A 21,562-nucleotide genomic window follows, 5' to 3' on the forward strand; every position below is an offset into this window, starting at 1 on the left:
ATTTCAATTTTAAAATACTTGATTAGATAATTGAGATACCCATAAAAGTTAATAAAATACTGGATATTTTAGTAGGCAATGTAAGTTCACAAAGTGATCGCATTTCCATTCAAGATGCATTTGGATGACATGTACATTTCATTTAAATATTTTGTTATTTTAAAAAAAAAAAACAAATTCACAACTAAGCATTGAATTATTTTCAAGTACTTAGTTTTACTTGCGAAATACTTAATTTCAATTTTAAAATACTTGATTTGGTAAATGAAATACTCAGAATGAGTATTAAAATACTGGATATTAAAATATGCGATGTAAGTTCACCAAATGCTCGCATTTTCATCCAAGATGCATTTGGATGATATGTTCGTTTCATTTAATTATTTTTTTATTTTTAAAAAAACAAATTTGTAACTAAGCTTTGAACTTTTTCAAGTACTTAGTTTTACTTGCGAAATACCTAATTTCAATTTTAAAATACTTGATTTGGCAAATGAGATACTCAGAATAGGTATTAAAATACTGGATATTCGAATATGCAACGTAAGTTCACCAAGTGCTCGCATTTCCATCCAAGATGCATTTGGATGACATGTTCATTTCATTTAATTATTTTCTTTATTTAAGAAAAACGCAACTAAGTATAGAACATTTTGAAGTACTTACTTTTATTTACGAAATATCTAATTTCAATTTTAAAATACTTGATTTGGTAAATGAGATACTCAGAATGCATATTAAAATACTGAATATTCGAATATGCAACGTAAGTTCACCAAATGCTCGCATTTCCATCCAAGCTACATTTGGATAACATGTTCATTTAAGTTAATTGTTTTTTTATTGTAAAAAAAAAACAAATTTGCAACTAAGCATTGAACATTTTCAAGTATTTAGTTTTACTTACGAAATACGTAATTTCAGTTTTAAAATACTTGATTTAGTAAATGAGATACTCATAATGAGTATTAAAATACTGGATATTCGAATATGCAAAGTAAGTTCACCAAGTGCTCGGATTTCCTTCTAAGATGCATTTGGATGACATGTTCAAGGACTTTTCAGCATCTACAAAGCTTTGAAAGAGAAAAATAGGTTTGAAGCGAATATTTGAAGATTTCCGGACAATGTTCTTCGAGAGAATAGCCTCTGATAGGAACGAGTAGCATAATTCGTGGATTTATAATTTACATAGAAATATGAAGTCGGATACCCGTCGATAGTCATAGTCCAGTAGGTCGAAATAAAATGACATGCAATTCACCCTTGATAAATAATTAAAGAGATTTAATTACTTCATTGAGTTGAATTAGTTTGACATAGCTTGAGAGTGCATGTTCAATTGGATAGGAAATCTCTTCGAAAGAATAGATCATTGTCGAACGAATTAAGTAGATTAGCAAGAGGTAAGTGAACCGAGATTCTCAACAAATTCATTTATCATTGAACTTTAATCAATCATTCTAGCTTATTTATTTCATCATTTAATCCTTGAACCATTTCATTGAGTTTTTTTTAATAATTATAGTAGTAAACAATCATCTGAAGTATCACTGCTAAAAATTGAATAACTGAGAATAATAATTGAGAAATACAGTCCTTAAAGGAACGATATTCATACTCTTGTACACTATATTATTACTTGATATCGTGCACTTGCGATTATTTCGAGCTTTAATATTATTATTTTTTACTGAGAATTTTACAATGAAAGTTTTGCTCGATCGCTAAGCATTGAACATTTTGAAATACTTACATTTACTTGCGAAATACCTAATTTTAATTTTAAAATACTTGATTTGCTAAATATGATACTCATAATATGTTATATAATACTGATATTTGAATATGCAACTTAAATTCAGTCATGGTTGGTTTTTCCAACTAAGATTTATTAGAATACTTATTCATGTCATTTAAAGAAATGAACACAGTTTATTATTGATCGTGGAGTAAGAGTAAGTTGTTTGTAGATCAAAATAAGCACTTACTTTTAATAAAAATATAGTAGCATACTTGTCTCGGAGTAAAAGTAAGTTCTTTCTTTGTATACCGAAATAAATTGTTATTTTTATTTCATGAGGAGTGATGAACAATGTATTTGTTAAAATTTCAATTGCATTGAAATTGCACTATGATGCATATTAGAAATATCCAGTATTTTATTACCTATTCTGAGCATCTCATTTATGAAATCAAGTATTTTGAAACTGAAATTAAGTACTTATCAAGTAAACTAAGTACTTTAAAAGTTTCATGCTTAGTTGAGAATCTGATATTTTTTTTACAAAATAGATATCACATGAGAAGGATATGTCGTCCAAATGCATCTTTCAAGAAAAGACCAATATTTGGTAAACTTACGTTGCATATTTGAAAATCCAGTATTTTAATACCTATTATGATTATCTCATTTATCAAATCAAGTATTTTAAAATTGAAATTAGGTATTTCTCAAGTAAAAATAAATATTTGAAAAAATTCAATTCTTAGTTACAAATTTGTTTTTTGTTTTTTACAAAATAGATATCACATGAGAAAGATATGTCGTCCAAATGCATCTTTAAAGGAAAGACCAACACTTGGTGAACTTACGTTGCATATTCGAATATCCAGTATTTTAATACTCATTATGACTATCTCATTTATCAAATCAAGTATTTTAAAATTGAAATTAGGTATTTCGCAAGTAAAAGTAAGTATTTGAAAAAATTCAATGCTTAGTTACGAATTTGTTTTTTTTTTTACAATAAAAAATAATGAAATGAACATGTCATCCAAATGCATCTTGAATGGAAATGTGAGCATTTTGTGAACTTACGTTGCATATTCGAATATTCAGTATTTTAATATTCATTCTGAGTATTTCATTTACCAAATCAAGTATTTTAAAATTGAAATTATGTATTTCGCAAGTAAAAATAAGTACTTCAAAAAGTTCAATGCTTAGTTGTGGATTTGTTTTTCTTTTAAAAATAAAAAATTATTTAAAGGTAATGTACATGTCATCCAAATACATCTTGGATGGAAATACGAGCATTTGGTGAACTTACATTGCCTACTAGAATATCTAGTATTTTATTAACTTTTATGAGTATCTCAATCACCAAATCAAGTATTTTAAAACTGAAATTAGATATTTCGCAAATAAAATTAAGTACTTGAAAAAGTTCAATGCTTAATTGCGAATTTTTTTTAAAAATAAAAAAATAATTAAATAAAATGAACATGTCATCCAAATGGATCTTGGATGGAAATACGAGCACTTGGTGAACTTGAATTGCATATTCGAATATCCAGTATTTTAATACCTATTCGGAGTATCTCATTTATCAAATCAAGTATTTTAAAACTGAAATTAGGTATTTTGCAAGTAAAACTAAGTACTTGAAAAAGTTCAATGCTTAGTTGCACATTTGTGTTTTTAAAAATAAAAAAAATAATTAAATGAAATGTACATGTCATCCAAATTGATCTTGGATGGAAATACGAGCACTTGGTGAAGTTGCGTTACATTTTCGAATATCCAGTATTTTAATACCAATTCCGAGCATGTCATTTACTAAATCAAGTATTTTAAAATTCAAATTTAGTATTTCCAAGTAAAACAAAGTATTTCAAAAAGTTCAATGCTTAATTGTGAATTTTTTTTAAAATACAAAAATATTTTAATTCAATGTACATGTCATCCAAATATATTCGGGAATGATGAGTGGAAAATGAAAATAGAAGGACCAACAAAATTAGGAATTTATATAATTTTTTATTAGTTAAAAAGGGTAAAAAGGTAAAAATACTTGAAACATGTAGTAAATATTAAGTTGATCTTGTGTCAGGTATCAAAATCCAAAAAAAAACTTATGGGTACTGAATTTTAAGTAAATGATGGACAGGTGCATTTTTCTCTAAATTACCGTATGGTTAAACTATCAAAGTAAATTTGGAGGCGAACTCCCAATTTTGGCCCTACCTTGGAACGATTATAAACACTAGTTGCTGTTTTGCTTGGAAGGGTCAATTAGTAAATATACTGGGAGTCGAGATTCAATGAATATATATATATATATATATATATATATATATATATATATATATATATATATATATATATATGTGTGTGTGTGTGTGTGTGTGTGTGTGTGTGTGTGTGTGTGTGTGTCGCACATTGTTTCCCAAGTGTGGATCAACATCTAAGTTGAGGAGAGTCGCAATCATATACATAGGGGTGAGCATTCGGTCGGTTCGGTTACCGACCGAACAGAATTATCAATAACCGAACCGAACCGAATTATTTATCAATAACCGAACCGACCGAATTAATTATAATAACCGATTAAAACCGAACCGAATTTAAATCGGTTAATTCGGTCGGTAACCGAATTAACCGAAATTTGCACAGTGCACTTGTATATTATCATTTAAAAATTTGTCAAACATCCTCACGAACAAATAATTATTTGCTAGAAACTAGAGTATGAATAGAGAATGAAGACTTACCAGTGAAACTCACGAAGCACCAAAAAAAATATTTTCCAGTATTTAAAAACTTACCAGTGAAGACTGAAGAATAGAGAATGACCGGCGCTGAGAGATGGGTGGGCGGCGCCGCGGCGCATGAAGAGTGGAGAATGACAAATCAAGGGTAGGCGGCGGCCGCAAGGGTCGGATGAAGTATGATTTGTGAATTGGGGGAATCTGATTGTGATTTGTATCGTGAAAGGGGAACAGCCGAAAAGGAAATAACAAATTAAATATTAAAATTAAAAATTTAAATATATATATATACATATATATATATATATATATATTGATAAATAATAAAAATTTATTAAATAATATTATTTAATAAATCGGTTAATTCGGTTAACCGATTTCAAAATTTTGAAAACCGTAACCGAACCGATATAACCGATATAACCGATATTTTTTAAACTTAAAAACCGAATTTCCGAATTAACCGAACCGAATTTCCGAATTGGCTCAGTTCGGTCGGTTAATTCGGTTTAACCGAAATATTGCTCACCCCTACATATACATATATATAACAACACCATCACGGAAAGCAATGGATTGGCTGAATTATTATCACCAAAAAGTTCATCCATATACATTCATTCACACACACACACACACACACATATATATATATATATATGAAAAAAGCAAAAATTTGTGTGAGACGGTATTACGGGTCATATTTTGTGAGACAGATCTCTTATTTAGGTCATCTATGAAAAAATATTATTTTTTATGCTAAGAGTATTACTTTTTATTTTGAATATCAGTAGTTGACCCGTCTCACAGGAGACTCACTCTATGAAAAATTGCATTTTTTTGTACATGGATGCTTGTCTGTTTTGATAATGCGTGTTGTCAAATTTCAATTTTATAGTTCAAATTTTTTTTTAGTCATTTTCCCATTATGTGGAACCAATACGTGACAAATGTGACAATGACGTGTGTAGTGTCACATCAACACTTTCAATATATATATATAGGCACTAAATATAATATAATATATATATATAGGCACTAAATAAAAGAGTGACAAGAAAAATATATAGTTATATTCGATATAATTATATTTACTAGTGAACTAAGCACATGCGATTATAATAAAACGCTAGTGTAATAATTTATGATTGTGTCAAATAATTATACAATTGCATCTATGTTTTAATAATCATTTACGCACGTAGAACTGTAGTAGAGAGAAAAAGTTGGAGTAGGGGGGAAATTGCATTTGAAGTTGATAATAATGGATGAATATTAAAAACAGTGCGATAATAATTACCAAATAAATATTTTCATACCTTTTTGCGAAATAAATATTTTCATACCTTTTTGCGGGTCACTACACCATGATAGAATCAAGGGCTCAAATTTAGCCACACATACATGATAACAGGAGACAAATCCGTCTCAATCCCAATCCTGATCAGCTTACCTCTGATCAAGAATTGGTTCCGATCCAGTTTCAAATAATACATATTACCAAATCAACTCAGATATTTAGGTAACATGTAGCTTAATATCCAGTAAAACATACTGAAATCTTAACATATACAATGTAATTTCAACATTATCTTCAATCATATGCCATATAAATCCAGGCAGTAAAACATAATATCATGCTAGCATACACATGTAATTCAACATTACAATAAGCCACATGCTAGCAATCACATGCAAGGAAAGAAACTCATTCTACCCCGCTCACTCTTCTCTATCTCAGTGCTAAGGAACCTATAGTTCAAGGACCTACAGCTCTGATACCACCTGTTGTGGGGACCCGGACGTTAATTCATTCCTTAATCGTCTTTAGGAATAAATAATCAAATATAATAAACAGGTCTAAATTTTTTTTTTTTTAAATGCAAAGCGGAAACGTAATGTAATTAAATTCAAATTACATACTATACATAATCTAACAATTATTGTATGATCTACATAGTCCAACTAGGTTCAACTACATGTTCGTGCTGAATCCTAAGTTGCTTCTGAAGCCCGGATCTCCACGCTATCTAGTCCAGCCTCGTTCTCTTCTTGACCCTTATCATGTCCCACCTGTTGTCATGCACACATACAAACAAGACAATAGCCGGATAACTCCGGTGAGATATAAATATCCCAGTATAAATCATGTAGACATGCCATCATATAAACAATATAAAAGCATATATCAAAAATCATATTATATATCAAAATCATGATATCAATCCATAACAAGAATAATCATATTCTATACATGTACCCTAATCCGGAACATAATTCAATATCCAGAATAAATTCTATTCTAAGCATGTACCAATATCAGGAACATACTCAATATCAAGAATAACTCCTATTCTAAACATGTACCAATATCAGGAACAGCAAGGAACATGAACCATATTCAGGAACATAATCAACATCAATAAATATAAATCAATATAATCGTCACTCAGACTCGTGACTCCACGTTTTAGACTAGACTCATTCCTAGCCTAGGGATCCCGGTTTCCAGATGTGGTATTCCTATATCGACCAACAGTAATAGAAAAGACTTCAGTTCTATCCACGTCGATATGACCAAACATCCAGTGTCCTGACCTAACCGTCATGGACTGTGGTCCTATCACCAATATCCTGTCCTATGACAAAGTGCAATGGGCCAGTGACGAGTCCTCACTATCCGGCCCTTTTGTCACAAGATGAAATGTCTACGACTAAGCATATCCGCTTATGACTCAAGACATACATTGTCTATAAATCCATAGACCAAAAATATCAATCGTATTCAATTGCAAATAACAATGCAATAAAATAAAGTATGTGATTTAGGGAAACTCGAGTCAAACCTCACTCAAGTTGTGCAATCCCAACTCAATATTAATTTATACCTTTATCTTCTCACTCAAAAGAAGAAGAAGAAGTCCCGACTCTATCTCGGTCCATTCTCAATCTGGTAATAACAATACCGAACAGATATAATATCAATAACAACTCAATTCAATACATGTTCTGATCAATAATCAAATCGAATTATACGCTGATCGATATCGAATCAAGATACAATCTAAATCCATATCGACAATATCACGATATAATCAAAATCACTACCGAATCTGTTCAATATCAATCAACTGATGTTTCGACGGTATACCAATACAGTCTCGATAACCCCGTCAGTCCAAACATCACAGATATAATACCAGAATACCTAATCAGTATCGATATCAGTCATAATCTCAATAACAATACATATCTGATATGAATTCTCAGTCAAATTGATTCCAAAAATCATAACAATTACATATTCAGTCCGTTCCTCAATCTGACTTCGATTCTATGATGTCTAACATGACAAGAACATCAAATATGAATCCTATTCAATTCTGACAATAGTCTAATTTCAAAACATGTCAAACGTAGCAAAACTTACGTCCAGTTGTAGCCTACGTTGATAGGAACTCAGTACTGAAGTCGGATTTGAAAACAGACGGGCGGATTTCTCATAAATTCTAAATTCTTTACGTCGAAAAACTTGAAGCTATCTCCTCAAACCTTTCTCGTTTCTCTTGCCTCCTTCTGAAGAGATTAGCCTTTGTATGTATATATATATATATATATATATATACATCTCGTGCATGACAAGAACGTGGCTTCTCCAAAATTTGCCACAAAACCACTCGCGCATATGCGCGCATCTACCCGCGCACATGCGCCGAAGGTTCTGGGCATGTCGTGCATATGCGCGTCTTTACTCGCGCATATGCGCCAAAGTTTCTGTAATTTTCGCGCATATGCGCCGCTACCGGTCGCGCATGTGCGCCAAGCCTTTCTGAGATGTTCGGCCGAACATCTTGAGATGTTCGGTTGAACATCTTGGCTTATAATATAATGATGTCCGTGCTTCTTAATTCAAGTTTGTATAACCTCAATCATGTCAATTGATCAATAAATCATCCCAGATTAATCTTAAATTACGGTAATTATACCCAAATCATTTCAGATTACGGTAATCAAATTCTCGGGCCTTACAGCATACTAAACCACCAAAGTTATAATATTTTAATTACGATTGTTCTTCATCTTTAATAATATAAACAAAATCACCATGGTTATGAAACGTAATAATTACATCAATTGAGTTTACACAAATATAAACAAAAAATCTGATGGTCTCAATTAAGTCTCTACTTTATTTCATGCTAACAGTTTATGAGTATGCTTAACAAACCTTCAAAAAAAATAAAATGCATAAAAATGATATTCGACAAAAGAATTATCTCAAATTATCATCACTCTATGTCCAAATACATGTAATTCATAAGATTATTCGAGAAATTGCGAAAATCAAATAAAGAGTTTGAGATAAAGAAATTGATGGTGAATAAAACTTAAATGATAGATGATATCTATGTAATTTGATAGAAGACTAAAATTGATTAGAGTAATTATATGAATTCTATTTAAGAAAATCTCCGTATACATAATTTAATGAAATTGAAATAGGATAGAAGCATGGAGAATAACCCGAGCATATACGCATTTGCTAGCGAATAATCTTTATGACCAGCGCATCGCCTATCCCGGTTTCCAATCGGAAGTCAGGTCATTTGCCCACCCTAATTATGGATTATGGAATTTTTCTATTCTTTTTCTGACCGTGGAAATATAATTAATGGGCTGCCTAAACGTTTTCCTGTTTTGATTTGAATAAAGATGTGGGTTCATGGGCTTCCATCCTTGATTTCTTTTCTTTTTTTGATGATATAATAAGTAATAAAGATGTGATTTTTCTTTAATAATGGTTGATGGGTCCTGACTCCTGAAAGTGGGGATTCATGAAAATTTTACTGTAATTTCTTCCATTATAATTTGTGGGTTTCAAAAGAAATTCCCCGTCGAATATTGAGCAGAAGTTTACTGCATTGGCACATTTGAAAAGGTTCTGTTGATTCCTACCCAGATGGATTAATGGTTGAATTTGTTGTTTCTACTTTCTATCTTCTTTCTCATTAATTTAGTTGATATTTGTTTTTTTAATATTGGGTTTAATGAATCTTTACAGTTCATACATGATTATGATTTGTTAAGACGGGCTTTCTTTTTTTAGCTGTGTTAGTGACGGGACAGGCACGCCTGCCAGGTGAACTCGCCATCATACCCTCCACCTAAACCCTTCTTTCTTTCTCTCAACACAAAAACACACACATACTGTTCTCTCTCTCTCCCCTCCGATCCTCAAATTTCCGTAAATCGAATTTCTTTTGGATTTTTTTTTGGGCTTGAGAACCCGGTTGAACCCACCTTTTCTCTTGTAATCTGTGCTGGAATCTTGTTGATTTAGCTCAATTGAGGGATTTGGTTGGATCTGGCTGGATTAGTTTAAGTGGGCTCAAGGCTTACTTGCATATTTAACGGATAAAAAGGTTATTGGTTCAGCAGAGTTTCCTTGCTTTCTGTTCCTCCGGTTTTAATTTTATTCAGCATTAATGTTATATAAGATTTGATTTGGTGTGATGCTATAAGCCGTGTTGTTGTCTTTTAATTGTTAAAAATCGAATCTTGATGATGAGGGACGAGACATTTTTCGTTTGGACTAGTGACGGAAGTATTGAAAACTGTGAATTCGGAGGTTTGTTATCCGTCAATATTGAAATGCCGTTGCGACTTTTATTGGTTGATCGTACGATTGTCAATTTATGGCTTCATCAGAATGAGAGATGAAATCTAGAAGTTCAAGATCACTGTCCCGAAGTATTGGACAAAGAGAGGGATTGTTTGGCTGAATGAGTCACCAATCGGTTATGCATAGAGAAACAGATTGGAAAGCTGCACTGCTTTGCTCTTCTCTTCACCTCGTTCTCTCTCTCTCTCTCTCTCTCTCTCTCTCTCTCTCTCTCTCTCTCTGGGTGTATGGGATCCTGCTCATTGGTTTATTGATCCATTCTCGATTCTCGAATGAGGGAGGCCAGGTAGTTATTAATTGGAAGAGCAGAATGTAGTTTCTTGAGAAGAGTGGAATGTAGTTTCTTGCATCAAGCTTGATCATAATAGATAGCTATATTTGTTGGTTCATGGTGTTTTTCCTGGAAGAATATCATTTTAGATTGTCCATTACCCTTATATCAATATTTTACAAATTGCTCCATATCATTCGCATAGTTCGTATATTTTAACAACTTGGTGAGTTTATCTACAATAGAAAGCATGGAAGTTAGGCCTTTGACAAATAAAAGAAAATACGTGGCTTAGTTGTTGATCTCTTCTGACTTGGAACTGATAATTGCATGACATCTGGAGTGAGAACCGTGAATCTGTATGTACTTACAAAATTGATTGCCTTGGGACTTCTGGTATGGATGTGTGCAGTTCAGTGATAGAATTACGTGGATTGATATCTTTAACTATATACAGTACTGACAGTTTCCAAGATTGAACAATATCACATGATTGGATCGAATGCCGATTTTAAGTGATGTTTTAGTTTTTCCTGATCATATGTGACTATCATCATGTGTTTTATAAATCTAAGAGGTAAATGTGTTTTATAAATCTAAGAGTTTACCTTTACCTTTTAGTTTTTATATACCCAGTTAATGGTTATTGAAGGTTATCCTTGTCTTGTTTCAGGTTAAATTTGGGTATAGAAAATTCTTAAAAGTCTGAGGAAAAGAGCATGTCAGTTTCAAATAAAGATTTGGATTCAGCTTTCCAAGGGGCAGGACAGAAGGCGTATCCGAATGCTGCCAATCAAACTTGTCTTTGCATTACATTATTATTAAGTTGCAAATAATTATGTCTGATCATTTCTGTTTGAAATCTGTTTGCATAATTTTTTTTTTACCACTGCCATGGCAACTGGATTTTTACTGTTACACTTGCAATTGCTGTGATTGCATTTCCAGTATCTGGAATCTCCACATGTTTAGCTTCTTGACCCGGTCTAGTGGCATTGAAATATGGCGAATTGAAAATTTTAACCCTATTCCAGTCCCAAAGTCTCTACTTGGAAAGTTCTTCACTGGAGATTCCTATGTGATATTAAAGGTAACTTTTGGCTTTTCTACTCCAACAATAGCCATTTGCATCTATCTTGATTAAGTAGTTACTCACCAGAAGCCAATGTTGTAATACCTTCTCATTTTGATTTTTGTGCACTTTCATATATGCATTTCCTCACCTTAGTATTTATTTATTGTATAGCTTTTTCTCTGAAGTTTTTAGCCAACCATGGGTATTCTTTTTTTCTTTTTCTTTTTGCTCTGATTCCCAGTTTGGTAATAAATAAACCTTCACTTGGAGGATCACACAAGAGTCGTTATTTTTCCTTCTCAAACCTTTTCCTAGCTCTATGCATTAGAATTCCGTTGACCCAACAGCTATCCTCTCGATATTATAAAACAGGCCTTTACTTAGAGATGTTATTGGAAGGATTCTATTCTACATGCTGTATAATACCGATTTCATGCTATCAGTTTGTTAGTGGTCCTCGAAAATTAGAAATTGTGCTTGTAGAAATTTACCTGGAAGTAGAAATCATACTTGTAGAAAATTTCTTTGATGGTTTAACTATCAAATGTAAAGCAATACAGTTTCTTGTTCTATCATTACAAATGGTGCTGCCTTTTTTATAATTATTTTTTACTCATTTTATGAATTTTAAATACATAAACTACTAGAGTACCATATGTACTCTTTACTGTTCATTTGATTTATCTTGGAGAAAGAGTAGCTTCCATGTTATGTTTTTATATTTATTTTGCATCAGCCATTCATCAGAAAGTAAAAGTTTGCTTAGAGCCTATGGTGTAGTTTAAATGGAAGAATTTGCCTGCTTGGTGAAGAGGTACGGAGAGGAATTTTAATGGGAGAGGACGGAGAATGTTTGATATCAGCTAACTTAATTTTGGTCACCTGGCAATGTCTGGCCTGCTGCAACTCATAGTTTGTATTTGGTTGCTAACCCAAGTAATTTTACTTGGACATCGCGTGTCAATAGTTCAATTGGCTTTTTACGATGCCGGAACGACTACTTATGCTATTTCTATTTGCCATGCTATCACACTTTCTTTTAAGTTTTTGATACTACTATTGACTATGATGTTGGAAGTGTGTATTTCAGTTTAATCTTTTAGTTCTTTTTTGCAGACAACTGCCCTGAAAAATGGTGGCCTACGCCATGATATTCATTACTGGCTTGGTAAAGATACGAGTCAGGTAGTCCCTAATGTTGCTTTTGAAAAAGTTAGTGTGCCTCTAGAGATGTCATTATTACCCAAGTATTTCCTTATGTAGGATGAGGCCGGCACTGCAGCCATCAAGGCTGTTGAATTAGATGCAGCGCTTGGGGGGCGGGCTGTTCAATATCGGGAAGTACAAGGCCGGGAAACGGAGAAGTTTCTTTCTTATTTTAAACCTTGTATAATACCTCAAGAAGGTGGAGTTGCATCTGGCTTTAAGCATATTGAGGCCAAAGAGCATCAGATCCGATTGTTTGTATGCAAAGGAAAGCATGTCGTACATGTGAAAGAGGCAAGATTTTTTTGGGTTGTTCCTACACTTTTGATGCACTATCTTAGTATGCATATCTTTATCATTATCTTGTTATATGATTGTGTAGGTGCCTTTTGCCCGATCTTCTCTCAATCATGATGACATATTTATTCTTGATACAAAGTCTAAAATTTTTCAATTCAATGGTTCCAACTCATCTATTCCAGAGAGGGCTAAAGCTCTGGAAGTTGTTCAGTATGTTAAAGATGCTTATCATGATGGAAAGTGTGAAATAGCAGCTATTGGTAAACATACTGCTCATTGGTTGTTAGAAAGTTGATGACCAAGTGATGGATGCGTCACAGCTGTCTTTTCTTTTGACTGCAGAAGACGGAAAATTAATGGCAGATGCAGAGAGTGGTGAATTTTGGGGTTTCTTTGGTGGATTTGCTCCACTTCCAAGGAAAACAAACTCTGATGAATCCAAAAGCTCTGATGTCGCTCCTAGACTTTTCTGGTATATAAAACCGCTTTCAATAATCTCTTTCATATGTCTCATGTTCTCAGCATGGCATGATTCATCATTAATGTTCGGTCTGTGAATATCTCAATGTATTGGGAAATTTACCCAAATGAAGCTCTGAGGAGTTCTTATTTATAATTCATTTCATTCACATGCTGATAAAAGTTCATGAAATAAACTGAAAAAATGTATACCTCTTCTTTTGTAAAGCTTCTTTTGGTTTTCTGATGAATGCGGCATAAGGCTGCAGTAGGACATTTTTACCCTGTTCCTTGGAATTTGGATTGATTGTTATTGGTGTTGGCTACATATTCTTGATGTAGGATGAATGTCAATTCGTTTTGAGCACATTTTATTCGATATTTTTCCTACAAAGTAAATGTTGCTGTCAGGCTATTTGAAATGTAGCCAGATGGTGGTTATTTGTTTATGGTGAGGAACTATAGAATCTTGACTTGTTAGAGTTTATGATCAAGTGTTGAAAGTGGGGAAGCAGTACCAGTGGAGGCTGATTTTTTGACGAGGGAGTTATTAGACACATATAAATGCTATTTTCTTGATTGTGGGATAGAAGTTTTTGTCTGGATGGGGAGAAATACTTCACTTACGTCGAGAAAAGCTGCATGTAGCACAGCTGATGTAAGTATAGTTTCTTTAGTTACTTGGCTTTTTCCAATGGGTTTAGCAGTTCTATCCCTATCAATGAACTTAACAAATGCCTTTTCATGTGCAGGAATTACTGCACAGCCTTGATAGATCCAAATCTCATATTATCCGTGTGATTGAGGGATTTGAGACAGTCAAATTTCGGTCGAAATTTAAATACTGGCCCCAATCAAGCAATGTGTCTGTGACAGAGGATAGTAGAGGGAAGGTTGCAGGTCAGTAATACACTTATTTTATGTTCTATTGTTGAAAGACAATGTACAACTACAATTTGCTTTTGTTTCCCCTGTATTTTTCTTATCCTATATATTGTCCAAAATATTTACCCGTGATGTCTTTAATTCACACTATTTTTCCAATTGATGTTTCCAGCGCTTCTAAAACGCCAAGGGGTTAATGTGAAGGGTATTCTGAAAGCAGAAGTCCCTAAGGAAGAACCTCAACCATATATAGATTGCTCAGGAGATTTACAGGTGATGTTTAACCTGTGGTAAATCTGGTCCTATGTAAAGTTTTTCAGGAAAATTGGCATCGTCTATTGTTAACATTCTCTTATGATGAATAAGTAATGTTTGGTCAAGCAGGTTTAGGACATGATTTCTTTAGAAGGATGTTACTGAAGTTAACTGTCTTTTAACAAGAAATTAACTTGAGTAATTTGGTGGTGCACTTTGAACCATTGTTCAAAATTCAAAAGCTATCTACCACTACTGTATAAGGCTCAATAATGTCACTTATCTTGCGCCCAGCAACTGATTGTTGAGGACGTGAGAGGATTTAGTTGTCTATGATATTATGGGTTTGGCGTGGATTGCTCCAATATCAGCACACGGATTGTTTGTTTTAGATATTGTCGCGATATTAGCAAGAGATGCGGTACTTTTTGGAGTGTGGTAGTCCATTGTATCTTTAGGTCAATTGGCTGATGTGAAACATCAGGATATTCGATGATACTGAAGAATCAGCGGAAGAATGTTGGGAAAAGATTAGATTCAGTGCTTCAGTTTGGATTTGGAAGCATTCAGAATTTAAGAATTTCTCGATATCATATCTAGTTAGGAATTGATTTTTTATATGTTGTTGATGTAATCAGAGTTTCATCTATCTTTGACGTACCTGTGTATATCTTGTCTGCTGTTTATGATTGTTATCTTTTATTATCCTAGTATAGTTTCTCATTAACAAAAAATTTCTATGATATTTGATTTTATTATACCAAATGAAACATGTCTCCAGTGCTCTTGTTTGTTGATGATGATATCTCTTAGGTGTGAGAAATATACCTTGTGCATTAAGATTGCTTTAAACCCACTGACACTGATTTATAGTTTACTACTTTTCTAGGTTTGGCGTGTAAATGGTCGAAAGAAGACTCTTCTCCCAGCTTCTAATCAGTCAAAGTTTTACAGTGGAGATTGCTATATCTTTCAGTATTCTTATCCTGGAGAAGAAAAGGAGGATCATCTCATTGGGACATGGATAGGGAAGCAAAGTGTTGAGGTGAAGTCGCGCTTTGTTATCTAATGCCACTGTGCTCTAATCTTTGGAAATATTTATCATTTTAACTCAAATTCACCAACGTCTATCTTTGCTGATGGAGATTTGAAGCTGGTAAAAGCTTCTGAACAGCCAAATTATATGAAATTGCATCATGGACAGAAAGAGTTCAAGATGGCGAGGGAGTTTATGAAGCTGACTTTGACGATTTAGATGTAAAAAACTACCTCATTGACTTAAGAAATACACGCTGAATAGTCATGCCTGACAAATCTCTTCTCCTTGAGTAGGGAAGAAACAACATAATGACAAGGCATCTAATGGCGCTCAAGTAAGGCCAGTTAATGGAATAAATAACAGGTCAAAAAGTGAATCACTTTTATGTTCAAGTTAAGGGTGGGATTTGATGTGTCAGAGGCCAACCCAAGGAAATGTAAATGGATAGAGGTCAATAATGCAAATAGAATGAAGAAGCACAGGGGAGCAATATTCTTCTAGGGTTGTCCCAGACCATTATTCCTGGTTTTGAAGTTTTTTTAAATGAATTATGAGCCCAAATCTCTGTTAGTGGTGAAAACTTGCTATTTTTTCATTGTATGTACTAGGCTGGAAAGTTCTGGCTGACACTTCTAGTTTTCACTTTTCAGTACTGAATATTGCTAGATTTTGGAGTACTAACGTAATGGTAGCTTGACCTAAATAACCATAATTTAAAACAATTCTTTATTCCATATTTGGAAGAAATCATGGCCATATCTACCGTATTTATAAATTTAGTTTTCATGAATTATTAGTCTTGTTGATAATATGGTCAATTAACAGGTAGATAGAGTATCTGCAACTTCACAGGCAAGCAAGATGGTTGAGTCTCTGAAGTTCTTACCCACTCAGGCAAATTGCTTTCCTAGGCGGTTGATCGTCATTATTTTTAAAAATATATATATCTTTATATTTGTGTTAATAGTTGAATAAATGTTAATTTCTAGGCTTGCGTCTACGAAGGGAATGAGCCAATCCAGTTCTTTGTCATTTTTCAGAGCTTCGTAGTCTTCAAGGTTCTGTAGGCGCAAATATTTTTGGATTTGACATTTCTCTTGTTTCTAGTTTAATACAGTTTTAATCATACTATTGGTGATGAATTAACTGTCTGCTTATCGCCAGGGTGGTCTTAGTGAAGGATACAAGAATCATATAGCTGAGAAAGAACTTCCAGATAATACATATGCAGAAGATGGATTGGCATTATTTCGAGTTCAGGGTAGTGGACCTGATAATATGCAAGCAATTCAAGTTGAATCTGTAAGTCCTGTGCGATAATAAGCTGTCAAAAACTCGTGTTCAGAAAATGGACGTGTTATGTCATGCATGCTTAAGAAATCTAGGTGTTGCTGAGAATGCTATCAGAATCGGGTGATTACCTTGTTTGTCTCGTGAACTATATAAGGGATGTGCTCCGCAAAAAAAAAAGCACAAGTGTCTCATGTTTTAGCAAGAAAACAATCTATAGCCAGATCTAGGGCAGAGGCAGGATATAAGACAGCCGAAACTGCTGCTAACAAATTATATGGATTACACAAATTGATTATGCTTAAATCCAACAGAGACGCCTTATTTTTGTTAAAATACAAGTGCAATAGACATAACTAAGAATATAGTATGCACTCAAGAACTAAGCACATTGATATATGACATATTCTTGAGAAAGAGTTTTCAAAAGAAAGACATTGGATTACATTACATCTCCATTGATTAGCAAGTCGCAGAGATCTTCACGAAACCATTATAAGGGCTAAGTTTTCTCAATTTCACAATCATTTGTTGGGGTCACCTGACTTGGAAGTGTGAGGAAGATCTTTGTAAAACGAAAAATGTATGCATTTAAGTGAGGGTGAACACTGGCTCTACGTGTTAGAATACGAATGGTTAAAGTTGTCTTAACTGATTTTTGGGATTAGACTGCTCAATGGAGTTCTATTTGTTATCTCAAAGCTGGTCCCAAACCAAAATAACATACTCAAGATAGATAGGAAATGGATATATATTAAAAAAAATCCTTTCAAATTCACATCAAGTACATGTTAGTGCATTTACCGAATGGCTTGTCTTTAGCTGCCATTTAATTTCAAATTTGAGTCACATTACCACTGCATCGATCCTCATGTTTCTTCCCGATACATGGCGTTGTCCAAGCTATATACGTATGTACCTATATAAAACTCCACATTTTAATGTCATTTCACGCCCGCTTAGTATATATTAAATATATGAAAATTAGTCATATCAAGATAATATAAGCTGATATCTATAAGGTGGGATATTTTAGGAAACAAAAGAGCCACTCTAAAGAAACTAGAGCTGTTACTGTAGTTCTCTCAGCAACAATAAGCACACTTGTAAGCTCCTTTATCAAAGGGTTTCAGATATAGTTGGCCTGAGATTGATTATGAATGCTAATAGTCGGATTATAGAGATTCCGTATGGCTGGCACCCCACGTGTATGCCTGCTGTGGAGATACATTGCTTTTAGTTTTTTTGGTGATTGGATATTACCGTATTGTGTTATCCATGTTCTCACCCCCTAAAAAACATCCAGTTTTAATGTTCTGCCTCTTTTTAACCCCGTGCTTGTTTTTATCTATTTATAAAGCAAGGAGTATAAACTCGTGTTTATTTGATTCTCAGGTGGCATCATCATTGAACTCCTCCTACTGTTACATACTATTTAATGGGTCCTCTGTATTTACCTGGTCAGGAAGCCTTACCACATCTGAAGACCAGGAACTTGTTGAGAGGATGCTGGATCTCATAAAGGTCTTACCGCTGTAATAGATGTTTCCTATTCCTTTAGGAGTTCAGCATCAAGAATTATCAGTTGGTCACATTGTGGTTTCTTAACTTTGTCACTATGTTTTGCAAGATGAGGTGTGATGATATGTCAATTGTTAGTACAGTTTATGCATCTTACTGCAGACTGGATGGAAGAATTGTATTACGGAAGGATTGCGGTTTTTGTTTGGCTAAATTGCATATGGTATATGCGTGATGTCTGCTTTGCTTATCCAGCTTTTTATCTGCAGCCAAACATGCAGTCTAAACTGCAAAAAGAAGGTGCAGAATTTGATCAGTTTTGGGATTTGTTAGGGGGGAAATCTGAGTACCCAAGCCAGAAGATTGCTAGAGAAGTTGAAAGTGATCCTCATCTATTCTCATGCACATTATTGAAGGGTATGTCGTCATCTAGTACTAGTTTAGGATTTTGGTACATTTTTGTTTGCATATACGAATAGCTCAACTGAGACACTTTTTCTTTTTTTCAATTACTATTCTACCTTGCTGAAATTCACCGATGGTTTTCAGAAGATCTCAAGGTATGAGTATCTCATTTCTCTTTATTTTACTGGGAAAAACAGTTACTGAATCTGGTTTGTGCTTTCGACCCTGTTTTGTTTTTTTTTCCCTTGACAATCTTGTATTTATCAGTGTCGAGTGTCCCAACAAAGGCATTTTGCATTAGTTTTCTTTTTTTACTGATAGATTATCCTGTATGAAACTTAGTTATATTCTCTATTATAGGTGACAGAAGTAGAGAATTTCAATCAGGACGATCTGATGACCGAAGATATATTCATTCTTGACTGCCACTCGGACATTTTTGTTTGGGTTGGACAACAGGTGCAATCCAATAACAAGATGAATGCATTAAATATTGGGGAGGTATGTCTGAACTTGATTTCATGCTGAATTGGATACAAACTGCTGCTGTTAATGAAAGTACACCGACAAGCTATTTTGTGAAAGGAAAAATAAAACGTTATTTTGTCATATTTTTAACTTTTATTGCTTTCAACAGCAATTTTTGGCGCATGATTTTCTTCTTGAGAAAGCATCTCTCCAAACTCCTATGTATATCGTAATGGAAGGGTCCGAGCCGACATTTTTTACCCGTTTTTTCTCTTGGGACTCCACGAAATCTACTGTGAGTTCTTTTACTGTAAGTCTTGTATGCACCTTAGAATTCAAAGCTCATAAATATACTCCGTACTTATGGGGTTACAGATGCATGGCAACTCTTTCCAAAGAAAACTTTCATTTCTTATAAATGGTGGCGCTCCTGTTATGGATGTAAGTTTCTGTTCTTTCTGATTCCTCTCCTGTTTCTGCCATCTGACCATGAGTTATATTTTCACAAATATGCTATGACAAAATCTGATCAAATTCTTCTGGTGATCGTGAAGCTCGTGTATTTATTTCTTGTATGTTTCTCACCTGTTAGAAACCCAAAAGAAGAGCGGTTGTCTCCTATAGCGGAAGATCTGCTGCACCTGAAAAATCACAGCGTTCAAGAAGCATGTCGTTTAGCCCTGAGAGAGTTCGGGTAAGAGGCAGGTCTCCCGCTTTTAATGCTCTCGCAGCAAACTTTGAAAACGCTGGTACAAGAAATATGTCAACTCCTCCTCCAACAGCGCAAAAGATTTACCCAAAATCGGTGACCCTGGATTCAGAGAAATTGGCTTCAAGATCATCAGCTATAGCTGCTCTTAGTGCAGGTTTTGAACAGCCAGCACCTGCACGCAACTTCATCATTCCGCGTTCCACTATAGGTATAATCAAAATTTCTTTAATAAATCATGTGTTCCGTTTTCGAAAATTTTATTTTTAATGTTTCTGCTATTGCGTTAAAGTGATCCCTGTGTCACCCTTACCAAAACCTGAGCCTGAGAAGAACTCTATGGAAAAATCAGTGGAAGCAACAAAACCCAAGCCAGAAACCATCCAAGAAGATTTGAAAGAAGGTGGCGTGAAGGATGAGGAAGGGCTCTCAGTATACCCATACGAGCGGCTTAAAACCACATCAACTGATCCAGTGGCAGATATCGATGTGACAAAACGAGAGGTATGTTTATGGGAAAGTATTATCATGATTAAGAATCCAATCTTTTTATTACACATAGATGAATTGTTTTGCAGACATATTTGTCATCAGTGGAGTTCAAGGAGAAATTTGGTGTGACCAAGGATGTTTTCTACAAGTTACCAAAATGGAAACAGAATAAACTTAAAATGTCACTTCATTTATTCTAAATCTATTCAAGGATTCCTCCGGTGAATGTGTTCTTCGAAATTCATTATCTGTTTTCACGAATGGATTGCAGAGATGCCTTACTCTATACAGGAATATATCTCCCAAGTGTAGGGACAGCACTTTTCAGCTGCTGCTACTTCGTTTAGAGCTGAACTTCGATATATCTACAAAGTTTGGAGCAAAGGAATTTTGTTTGATCATTCTTGTATCACAAGTTAATTTCTTGGTATTCGTTTTGGTTTTACATGTTTGATTTGAGCTTGTATACTTTTCCCCCTTCATTGTGTTTCATTTTTTTCGGCTTTCGATTTTTAGCAAAGTGGTTAGGAGCTTGAAAGTTGAGATTCTTAGTATAGACAGTAGTTCCAATGGTGGAAGGTGTGTACAGGAATGTAACTTTTTACTCATTATATTTTACTAGACAATAAGAAAGTGTGATTTTTTTTCAGTTAATTGTCACTCACTCAATACTCTTTATCAAGAATTTTATAGCAAACTTTTCTCATCTTGCATCATGTTTACATGAACTTTGAAGTGCCTAATAAGTTTGGGAGATTTTTCGCCAAAAAGTTCGCCTTCTGGTTTTTTTAGTTTAGCTCTGTTTATCCTTAGTTCATCACAATGAATTTTTCAAAATTAACTTTCTGGCACAAAACAACCATAGCATTGGGTGGGAATCTATTTCAGTTTTTTGAGTTAAGGAGAGATTTGTTGTAAAATGAATCTCGAACTCCAGATATAATCTTAAACTTGAGATTTTGATACGAGTTTTCTTTTAAATTTTTTTACCGAATTTACATATGGTAGTA

At 33.9% G+C, this 21,562-nt stretch overlaps 1 protein-coding gene across 2 annotated transcripts; it reads left to right on the forward strand.

The window, feature by feature from the left end:
- Positions 1 to 9,600: 9,600 nt before the first annotated feature.
- Positions 9,601 to 21,201, forward strand: LOC140818572 (villin-4-like). 2 transcript variants are annotated; one of them, XM_073178574.1, is made up of 23 exons: positions 9,601 to 9,917; positions 11,122 to 11,223; positions 11,439 to 11,538; positions 12,640 to 12,708; positions 12,787 to 13,023; positions 13,112 to 13,289; positions 13,372 to 13,501; positions 13,984 to 14,146; positions 14,241 to 14,388; positions 14,546 to 14,646; positions 15,518 to 15,673; positions 16,493 to 16,561; positions 16,657 to 16,725; positions 16,832 to 16,969; positions 18,353 to 18,481; positions 18,748 to 18,895; positions 19,028 to 19,038; positions 19,244 to 19,384; positions 19,521 to 19,646; positions 19,727 to 19,792; positions 19,944 to 20,271; positions 20,353 to 20,564; positions 20,639 to 21,201. In XM_073178574.1, the coding sequence occupies exons 2-23, from the start codon at positions 11,168 to 11,170 to the stop codon at positions 20,750 to 20,752; spliced, it is 2,889 nt and encodes a 962-aa protein (XP_073034675.1). In that variant the 5' UTR covers positions 9,601 to 9,917; positions 11,122 to 11,167; the 3' UTR covers positions 20,753 to 21,201. The 2 variants fall into 2 exon arrangements, with proteins under 2 accessions (XP_073034675.1, XP_073034677.1); XM_073178576.1 differs by lacking the exon at positions 19,028 to 19,038 and having other exon boundaries at positions 18,748 to 18,910; positions 19,251 to 19,384.
- Positions 21,202 to 21,562: the final 361 nt, after the last annotated feature.

This window comes from Primulina eburnea, chromosome 17 (assembly GCF_022965805.1).
Source record: "Primulina eburnea isolate SZY01 chromosome 17, ASM2296580v1, whole genome shotgun sequence".
NCBI classification, from domain to species: domain Eukaryota; kingdom Viridiplantae; phylum Streptophyta; class Magnoliopsida; order Lamiales; family Gesneriaceae; genus Primulina; species Primulina eburnea.